Here is a 10,750-nt window from a genome sequence, read left to right on the forward strand (position 1 = left end):
TATACTGAGAATTATTATCGGATAGCGATAGATCATTTCCCAAATTGCGGGATTGGGAGAGTACAACGTCATCTTGGTTTACTCCAAGACTCAGGAGCAGCATGAGGAGAACCTGAGAGAGGTGCTAGAGACTTTGAGGAGAGAGAGACCTTTTGCAAGGTACTCCAAATGTGAGTTCTGGTTGCACGAGGTGCAATTTCTAGGGTACCTTGTCAGTCAGAAGGGTATTCTAGTCGTTCCAGCCAAGATAGAGGTCGTGATGCAGTGGGAGATTCTGAGGTCTCCAATTGAGATTCGGAGCTTCCTGGGTCTAGCGGGTTATTACCGGAGATTTATTCGGGTTCTTGGAAGTGGTGCGATCTTTTGGACTGGCTAGTATTGAAACACTAGCAATGGTAAGCATGGTTTCAGCAAATTAGGCATAGAATGGTAAGAAGGACTGAGAATCTTTCCAGTATGGTGTGCTGTAAGACGTTAGTTGAATCAAAGTGGGGGAGAATCATCTAAGGATTTAGAAGTAGGAGCAGTTTTGAAAACCGGGATAAGTTTCGTATCCTTGTTTGGAATGAAGACAGCCCAAGCAGCTGTATGGTTTGAGGATAGTGTGAGATGGAAGTTCGGAAAAACTTGCCAATAAGGAGATCGCGTTCCCGTAATATTTGCTAGCAAGCCTTAGGGAATCAGGTTGGGGATTTCAGTCAGAACATGAGTTCAGTTGAGTGCGGGTTATGCGCGTGTTCGACCCAGTGTGGAAAGTGTTGTAAGTCTGCGGGTGTAGCTGTAGCATTCACTAGCAGCCAGATAGTGTTAGAGTGTTGTAAGTCTGCGGGTGTAGCCGTAGCATTCACTAGCAGTCAGATAGTGTTAGAGTGTTGTAAGTCTGCGGGTGTAGCCGTAGCATTCACTAGCAGCCAGATAGTATTAGAGTGTTGTAAGTCTGCGGGAGTAGCCGTAGCATTCACTAGCAGCAGATAGTGATAGAGTGTTGTAAGTCTGCGGGTGTAGCCGTAGCATTCACTAGGTTGGTAGATAGCGTGAGTGCGTTGTTAGGACAAGAAAATATCGGTAGTACCCACCAGTTCGGGTGTAGCAGTAAGGATATGGAAATCCACGGATTGGATTTCAAAATTACCCAGACAGGTTAGACCTGGTTAAGCCAGTGACAAGACTGTAGAAGAGCCACTACAGAGATGAGAGCAAGGAAGCAGTGGACTGCTTAAGGTCATTTATGACATAATGTTACCAATGGTCATGTAGCAATCACTTTTAGCCTTGGGTTTGGTAACGTCAAGATTCGACGCTTGGAACCAATCAGTTAGATCAGAAGGTCGTTAGGGCCACAGTGACAAGATAACTAGTAGCAGCTAGTTCCTGAGAAGGAATTCGTTCAGAATCCGGGTGAGGCGACTAAGTAGGGAGTCCTTTGGCTCCGCAGTCGAGTTGGAACCCGATAATTCAGATGATTGTCGAACGAATTGAGGCCAGGCAGGTCTCGGTAGATTTTGGAAGCAGCCATGGGGCAACATATTGTTTCAGGCAGTTCAGTGTTCGGACAATTTCAGCGTTTGGGTAGTGTTAGTATTTGTGCCCTAAGTTGCAAGTACAGATGGAATAGCTGGTTGATTGGAAAGTAACAAGTCACTCACAACAGGATCAGTTGAGCCTTGGCCAAGTATAAGTGATATGTAGGGATAATTAGGCATGTGATCCTATTTTAGGATGGGAAACCTCGAGCTATTAGAAGTTGAGTAGTCAGTTGAAAGATAAGCAGGTTGGTTTCATCGATAATGATTCAATATGAGTGGTCTGTCAGGGAATCAGACCACCTCAAGACAGCAGATTTCAGACAAAGTAGATATGGACTGATGCGAGGAATTCGTTCACCAGTGGAATTTAAGGCTTTGCAAAGATTGGTCATGGCTACCCTGAGAAGGCTAGTGTGTGCCTAGGATGGTGATCATCTCACTATAGTGGTTCGGCGTGTAAGGAATGGTAAGAGATGATTTCGAGGACGAAATATAATTAAGTGGGGGAGAGTTGTAACGCCCCGTTTATTTAAATAAATTAATAAATGTAAGTCTCAGACTAAATTGTGAAGAATTTTAGAAGTTGGGGGTTAAAAGTGTAAGTTTCAGATTAGTTTTGTAAGTATTTAAGAAGGCAGGGACTAAATGGTAATTTATGGGACTTCTTTTGAAAATATTTTAGAGGTTAAGGGGCTAATTAGTAAATTCAGGAGTTTATTTGTAAAGAATTTCAGAAGATGGGGTTTAAAAGGTAAATATGGACTTAGATTGAAAGGAATAAGAGAATGAGGGGCTGAAATTGTAATTATGGGAAAGTTTCTATTTGGTCGGGGTATATAACTCGTGAAACCCTAACCCTAGGGTATGTGTTGCAGCCGCCAACCCCCCTAAGCAACGGTCGCCATTTCCCCACCCTCCTCCTTCACCTCCGATAGCCACCATCACCGGAGGACGTCCAGCCGCCACCATCTCCACTGTAGCCAGAAGTCAGGTTGCCGAGAAGAACCGCTTAGACTGAAAATGCTTTCGGGAAGGACCGGTCGAGAGGCTGCTGTCGGGCCTCGGCGTTGTAACCTCCACCATTCGACTGTTTCATCAAGTGCGTTGCCGCCATCCCACTTTTTCGATCTCCGGTCGCTGCTCCGTCCCACAGCAGATAGCCGCCGCGCCACCTTCCTTTATCAGTGCTCCGGTCGAAGTTCTCCACCCCAAGGCGGATCAGCTGCGTTTGCGTCGTGTTTCGATAGGCCGAGACTCAAGGAAACTCGCAACCACCGTGAGGTTGTGGCTGTTGATGCAAACCAACGCCTGCCGCCGCATTTACTCCCTCCTGCCGTGTCATGTCACCACCAGTCGCCGTGGTGGTGGCTGTGAGATTGTGTGAGTGTGTGTTTCCGTTTTTAATGTGTGTTAGTTTATGTATGGAGCGTTTTGTCTAGCCGGAAAGTCGGGAACAACCACCACCACCGTGAGGTGGTGGCTGCCGCCAAGCGCCACCGCCGGCCACCATGGTGTGGCTGTGTGTGTGTGTTAGTTAGAGTGTGTGGGTTATTTTTGGATTAAAAGCCATGTAATTGTAATTAGCATCGAATAATGAAAAATAATAATAACCACCACCGTAAGGTGGTGGCCGCCACCGTGTGCCGCCGTTGACCACCACTACCCGAGGTGGTAGTGGGTGGTGCCCCACTAGCAAACTCTAATGGACTTAGCAAAACCCTAATGGGCTTAAAGATTAATTTTTGGGCCTATTGGGCCATAGTTGGGTGGAAACCCTAATTAGGGTTTAGAAAACCCTAATTGTGAGTATTTGGGCCTTAGACTTATTGGACCCACTCTTGGGCCATTGAGATTGGATTGTGTATTAAGCCCAATCACTCCATAACACTTATCTAGTAGAGTAAATGACTTAATGGATTAAGTCCTTAATGGGTTAAGTAAGAAACACTTAACCCTAATCATCATTTTATGTGAAACCCTGATTTCGCTTGGGCTTTGTGTTGGGTCATCCAAGAACAAGCAAATGGACTAGAACATTTTAATGGGCTTTAGGGTAAGGCCCATAGGAGGGTTTGGGCCCAATTTGGAAAATTGGGCCATAGATGGGCCATAGTTTGGGCCTTGATGATTATGAGATATTGGACCATCAGAATGTCAAGTATTGGACCAAGAATAAATGGATTGGACCTTAAGGCAAGACCATGTAGAGGTTTGGGCCCAATTTAGAAATTGGGCCATAGTTGGGCCTTGGTCCATTATTAGACTTTTGGGCCTTTGGATTGGGCCTTGGGCTTGAGTCAAGCAAAGTTAGGGGGTAAAGTAGTCTTTTACCCCAAGCATGGACTTATGGATATGTGTTAGAATCTAATTATTAATTGGGTGTTATTTTGATATTGACAGATCGGGAATCTGTCATCCAGCAGCTATGGTTTTGTCAGCAGGACTTCAGCAGTGTGATGTGAGTCTTCTTCCAGTAGGAACGAGTCTAAGGCCACAATGCCAGCCCGTTTAGATGTTAGTAGTACCAGACTTCGGTCTGATGCCGGGCGGGGCCCGATGCAGTGATTTAGCTTACATGTTATATGTTATGTGTTCCGGACTTCGGTCCGATGCCGGGGAAATCCCGAGAAGTAGTTATGTATGCTTGATGTCTTTGTGATTCATGCATGTTTGTGTTATGTGTTATATGTTCCGGGCTTCGGTCCGATGCCGGGCAAGGCCGATGCAGTATATATATGATTATGTTATATGTTTATGTTTTGTTATGTTCAGTACATTCCGGACTTCGGTCCGACGCAGTGGGCGGGGCCCAAGTTATTCCGGACTTCGGTCCGATGTCGGGCGGGGCCCAAGTTATTCCGGACTTCGGTCCGATGACGGGCGGGGTCCGATGCAGTGGGTGGGGCCCAAGTAATTCCGGACTTTGGTCCGATGCCAGGCGGGGCCCAAGTTATTCCGGACTTCAGTCCGATGTCGGGCGGGGCCCGATGCAGTGGGCGGGGCCCAAGTTAGTCCGGACTTCGATCCGATGCTGGGCGGGGGCCAATGCAGTGGGCAAGGCCCAGTATGTGTTATTGTATGGTGTGTGGTAGTTTGGGGAGACTCACTAAGCTTCGTGCTTATAGTTTTCAGTTTTGGTTTCAGGTACTCAGTTTTCAAAAGAGGAGCCCGGGAAGATTGCAATGCACACACCATTTGTTCAGCCTGGGATGTTTATACTCTGATATACATGACAGTTGTTATATTATTCTGAGATACATTGTTATGATTTTTCTATGACGTATGATGACTACGGTTTTATTACTGATTTAAATGAAATTTTCAGACTGTGTTTTTGGGATGTTACAAAGCAACAGAAAAGAAACTGAGAAGGAAAGGTGGCACGACCCTTAACCGAGAACGACAACAACGACAACTACAAGCCTCATTTCTTCCTAATTCTCCCCTGTCACGACGTCCAAACTTCGGTCTCCGTCTTCATCGACAGTGGGAGCAGTGGCGGTGGTGCTCGATGGTTCACGACGACGACAAGGGGGTGGCGGCTGGAGAACAATTCTAGGGTTAGGGTTTATGTGTGTAGTCAGTTAGCAAGAGGGTAGAGGGGGAACGGGTTTTAGCCCGCCTCCATTTCAAACTTATGACCATTTCACACTTTCAGTCCCTCCTTCCCAAATCGTTTTTGAATTAAGTCCATAATTTACTTTATAGTCCCCTGCTTCCAAAAACCCTTTCAATTCAAGTCCAAAAGTTACCAAACAGCCCCCGGTTTCCATAATTTTTAACATCTAACTCCTTGCGCTAATGCTCCGACAAATTATTACGGGTTTAGAGCTAACATAAAAATATAAAAATACATCTCGGGGTTTTAGGATTTATTATTTATTTATTTTCTTATTTTATTTTATCTATTTTATTTTAAACGAGATGTTACATTTTCCTTTCTATCTAATGCCCAATTATAGATTATTCGATTTCACTATGTTTACCCAATAACTGTTTTGTATTCTCGTTTGGTTTATATTTACTAAATGCTTGTTTAATTTGTATATATGTTTTTCTTCATAGGTTGGTTTTTTTCATCTATAGCGGCTTTGAAGGAGCTTTTGCCACCTGCAAAATCATACTCTTCCACCTTCTATGATCATTCAGGAGACCCATGGTTTAAGCAAAGATACAACACCCCCAACAGAGGATGAAAATATTGAAATCATCGAAAAGAAATTTGTCCCATTATACAACACACTCACGCGTTTAAAGAATCGGCCATTAAAACCACAAGACTTTGGTGACGGTGGAGCTTTTTCCGAGATACACTATGCATAGTACCCTCTTGATCTTGGTAAGAAAAAAGATTCATCTTTAGGCCCAAAAACACTACCCGTGACAGTCGATAAACATGGTAATTTAACATTTAATGTGATCATGAAGCAAAAAAGAAAACGCTTTAAAGATTGCTCATTCACGACATAAAGATCTTGTACCCAAGATTCTAAAAGATGAAGAGGAAGTGGAAAAACAGAAAAAGATCGAAGAAACTACCCTTCAAACAAAAGCAACTCTCGAAAAAATTGTGAATGTAAGACTAAATGCAACACAACCCAAAAACGCTACCATACAATCTCAAGATTCAAAGTTTATCAAATACAAACCTCCCTAGACCTTTAACACTAAAAGACCAACAAGATTGAAAAATCCTTCATTGTATTAAAGTCCAAGTTTGAAGGTTAACTTGATATGACAAATATTGTGGATGTGACAAGCAACCCGGTTAAAACAAGTTTAGAGAATACTAAAAGACCAACAAGATTGTCCACATGTTTGTTTTACATAAAACCACAAAAATAATTTAAAGACTAAATGAACTAATCGAGAAAATTGTTAGGACATTTGAGTCATTTTCCTTTTCGGATCAATATCATCAATTCCACAATTTCGTGTGCTATTATTTTTTTCATATAAAACTTTGGGAGAAAAGAATAACAATAATAATAAAATGACGAAGCCAATTGAATTCCCCTCAATCGATGCTTGTGGCTTCCAAACCCTAATTTTCTCACACGTCGCTTAACCAAAAACCCCTTTTGTTCACGAAACGGAAAACTAACAAAAAGATCAAGATCCGAAATCAATTAAAACTGTTCAATTTTGTATTATAACTGCGTCCTTGAACACGCAACAAGCTGTCTTTTCGGAATTGAAGAAGATAGAAGGGAGTGAAAATCCCCAATTTCATGACCCGACATCGTCAAATCAATCGATCAACAATCGTTTTCTGCTCTGGTGATTTTCTGTTCATATACACGAATTGATTGGAATTTGAGCTTGGAATCTATGTAATTGTATAAGTATCGATGAGAATTGAGGAAATTAGGGTTTCTTTATATTTTCCTAGCTAGCAGAGTTTCGTTGTACTTGTAGTAATCGTGCAGGAGGTCTTTTGATGTATTTCGTTGTTGGTTATCTTAGTCATATCTGATACTTACTTACACCTTGGTGACGTAAGTTTCAGATGCCTAATCCATGTGTTCGATATGCTCGGTGAACATATAATTAGTTGATCATTCTCCTGACGCGTTCTATAAAAATAACGCTTAGGTTACATTGCGGAATTGATGAATATGCTGTGCAGGTAGAAATTGCTAGTCTTGGTTGGCTTGATGGGTGCTCCTAAGCAGAAATGGACATCTGAAGAAGAAGCAGCTCTGAAAGCTGGAGTTCTTAAGCATGGAGCAGGAAAATGGCGCACAATTCTTAAAGATCCAGAGTTTAGCAGTGTGCTTTACCTGCGCTCTAATGTGGATCTTAAGGTTTGCATCTTTTCATATGGCATTTTCTGCTAGAGGGTATTATATATCTGAAAAATTCTTTTAATTGTTGGTTTATTGACTTGGATCAGGACAAATGGAGGAACATGAGTGTAATGGCAAATGGATGGGGATCTAGGGAGAAGGCTAGGTTAGCCCTGAAAAGAGTGCAACATGTCCCTAAGGATGACAACCCTCTCTCACTCACAACCGCTGATCCCAGTGATGAAGACTCAGGTGATGTGAGGCCTCTTCAGTCTTCTAGTGGTTCTCCACAAGTTGGTGCTTCAAAAAGATCTATGATAAGGTTAGGACTTAGGCCCTATTTATTTATTCTTTTTCACACTAACTGCTGTATGGGTAAATGATGTTTGTCTGGATAAATATTGTTGTATGGATAAAGTGATGTATGAATAAAAACTATTTCTTTTTTACATTGAATAAACCTTCTGAACGACAGTAAATGACGATTGTACCCTTTGTCTGGAATTAATGATAAAATCAACTGACAAATAGCTTGAAAAATAACCCTCATACATAGAGGTATATGTGTTACCGGAATGGTGGATTGTTTATAATGTGCTATTTATTATACATTGGGGATCTCTTCTTATGAATCATGGTTATTTAGTTTCTAGGAAGATGATGGTATTAATAGTTATTATAGTATATGATGACCATATTACCTTTCGTGTCATTAACAGGCTGGACAATCTTATAATGGAGGCAATAAACAACTTGAAGGAGCATGGTGGCTCTAATAAGACTACCATTGGCACATACATAGAGGTATCTGTGTTATATTATGTATTTTTAGCTTTTAACTTTTAGTTTCTTTTTAATCAGCATATTTAATAATAACAATAATAACAAGTTTTGAACGTTAAATGCCTCTAGTTCCACTTTTTAAATGACATTTGTCTCTTGTTTTACAGGAGCAATATTGGGCACCTCCAAATTTTAAGAGACTTCTATCAATGAAGTTAAAGTTTCTGACTGCAACTGGAAAACTAATCAAGGTATAATCTGTGTTATCAAATGCGATATGTCATCTGATTTTTATGTAGGTATCCACGAAATATGTTCTCAAATCATGTTAATGTGATTTTTTTTTGTTAAATTATTTATTGGTTGGATGTTTTTTTTTGTGTTGCAGACAAAACGCAAATATAAAATTGCATCAGCAAATGCATCATCATCTGACAAGAAAAGGGTTTCTACCATGTTACGATTAGAGGGAAGACACAAGGGTTCTTCTCCAAAACTTGATAAGGATGAAATCAATGTTCCTACAAAAGCTCAGATTGATTTAGAACTTCAAAAGATGAGAAGTATGACACCGCAGGAGGCGGCTGCCGCCGCTGCTCAGGCGGTTGCAGAGGCGGAAGCCGCCATAGCGGAAGCAGAAGAGGCAGCAAGGGAGGCGGAGGCAGCTGAGGCTGATGCAGAAGCTGCTCAAGCTTTTGCAGAGGCGGCTATGAAGACACTTAAAGGGAGAACCGCGCAAAGGCTGGTAAATATTAATCCTTTCTTTTTGACTGGATAAGACAAAACAGGTTGTACTGTGTTTGACATCTGTTAAAAGAGACTGATGTCGATGGAACAAAAATTACAATATTTTATTTTATGCATATAATGTTATGACAATTATAACTTATTGCAGATGATTCGTGCTTGATGGAAATGGGAATGACGAGGGCTTTTGTTATACATGCTTTGATGTGGATTTTTGATGAACTTTGCAGTTGTAAATATAGTTTGTTGATTCAGAATCACTCAACTGGCAAATGAGAACATTTGGTGGTTATTTTTTTTAAATATATTTTATAAAAAGGGAGTAAGATAGAATAAAACATTGGTTGCTGTTGTTGGTTGTCAACATGAGATGTTTTGGTTTTATATATTGTATTGTGATATTTTTTTTGGTATGCTTAAATTCGTTTTATTTTGTTTTAGAAGTTGGGAGCTTGGGAAAAATTCGGTATTAGCCTTGAAATAAATATGATCATTTTGGCGTTGAATTTGATTGTATTTTGCAGATTGTTAATTGTTAAGTTTGAATTATTATAATGGCTGAAAGTGTATTGCTATTATAGAGAAAAGTGTTTTTAGTTTTAGCTAAAAGTCAAAGTATGTTGTCTTAATGAATAAGTCATATTTTTACTTGGGATCTTAAAGAAAAAGATAAGAAAGGAATTAATGTTGTTGGACGGGCATTGCATTCTTTTTGGAAGTACTCTTATAAGGAGAAAGGGAATCTAGAGCTAATTCAAGAGTATTTTTCACACTTGACGTAGCATTTTGTATGTGAGATTGGACAAACAGACAGATAAATTGTTAGATAGTCAGACGAGACTATTTTAAAATTTTAGTTGAGATAATGTTAGATTTTTAAGATAATAGTTTTGTCTAATAATACATATTCCACCAATCACAAAATGACATTTGGTATAAAAACTACAAAAAAATATGATGAGTGTGGAACTGTGGATTGCTTGATATCACTCATTATTATTATTTTTAATTTTTTTTGGCTCATTGTGTATCTCCTTCTCATTCACATGGTATCCAGCCTCTCTCGATCATGCTTAACAACACCCATTGTATCATTGCCATAAAATCAGTCATAGAACACTCCACCACCTAACATGGTTTTAGCAAGTTTTAGAGAAAACCTACTTACGTTGAGTAAATGCATCAATTAAGGGTTACATAACTCACTTTGTAAAACAAAATAAAAAATATATATAAAAAAAATAAAAACCCTTTTTATGGAACTTACTAAGCTTTAATGGTAAAGTGTATGACTATAAATGGAAACCAAACCTTAACAAACTAAAGATCAAGGTTACTCTCAGAAAGATGGTATGGTCACATGTCTTTAGAGCTAACATGGTATGGTTTCTTTTTGAAAGATGGGATTCTTTTACGAAAAGTAATATGTTTAGTACAAAAAAGATTTATTTTTGTAAAGAACTAGATTATATCTACACATAAATTCTAAATACCATTGGTATGTTTTCCGCTTATAGGTTTTAAACTATCCCAAAATGACTATGATGTAATATCTAAAGTCTTGAACTCTCCTCAGCTTACTAGTCTTATGGTTTTTGTCTTAACAGTAAGATGTTAACACTTTAACAAGTTAGATCCAAATTTAGTTAAGTAAATTAAGTCAAATGTCATATCTTAACCCCCAATATTAAAAATTCAACTCCCAATCCTAATAGATTTTGAATTTAGTTCTAACCTAACAATTAAACAAAATTTGTAATTTATTTATTTCAATTCACTAAATTTGAAATGTTAATAAATTAATTTTCATATAAAAATTAATTTATTTTATAAGAAATCACATTAATTTAATTTGTTTTGAGAGAGCGGGAGAGAGAGAGAGAGAGAGAGAGGAACATCACCGAA

General features: G+C 39.6%; 1 protein-coding gene and 1 pseudogene across 1 annotated transcript; both read left to right on the forward strand.

The window, feature by feature from the left end:
- The first annotated feature begins 2,546 nt into the window (after nucleotides 1–2,546).
- On the forward strand, nucleotides 2,547–6,183 carry LOC145113157 (SNW/SKI-interacting protein-like; annotated as a pseudogene).
- Nucleotides 6,184–6,508: 325 nt separating this feature from the next.
- On the forward strand, nucleotides 6,509–9,258 carry TRB1 (telomere repeat binding factor 1). The gene is made up of 7 exons (XM_079051620.1): nucleotides 6,509–6,806; nucleotides 7,156–7,333; nucleotides 7,423–7,637; nucleotides 8,035–8,119; nucleotides 8,266–8,349; nucleotides 8,487–8,843; nucleotides 8,994–9,258. Exons 2-7 carry the CDS (start codon nucleotides 7,184–7,186, stop codon nucleotides 9,006–9,008), a joined length of 906 nt encoding a protein of 301 aa, XP_078907746.1. The 5' UTR covers nucleotides 6,509–6,806; nucleotides 7,156–7,183; the 3' UTR covers nucleotides 9,009–9,258.
- Nucleotides 9,259–10,750: the final 1,492 nt, after the last annotated feature.

The sequence above is a fragment of the Lactuca virosa genome, chromosome 5, assembly GCF_052849685.1.
Source record: "Lactuca virosa cultivar CGN04683 chromosome 5, Lactuca_virosa_CGN04683_v6, whole genome shotgun sequence".
Classification (NCBI taxonomy): domain Eukaryota; kingdom Viridiplantae; phylum Streptophyta; class Magnoliopsida; order Asterales; family Asteraceae; genus Lactuca; species Lactuca virosa.

Excerpts from the sequence above, each read along its gene's own strand:
- TRB1 (XM_079051620.1), top strand. The coding sequence starts at position 7,184 with ATGGGTGCTCCTAAGCAGAAATGGACATCTGAAGAAGAAGCAGCTCTG. Across the intron at positions 7,334-7,422 it reads GCTCTAATGTGGATCTTAAG|GACAAATGGAGGAACATGAG; the intron begins GTTTGCATCTTT and ends GACTTGGATCAG. Across the intron at positions 7,638-8,034 it reads TCAAAAAGATCTATGATAAG|GCTGGACAATCTTATAATGG; the intron begins GTTAGGACTTAG and ends TGTCATTAACAG.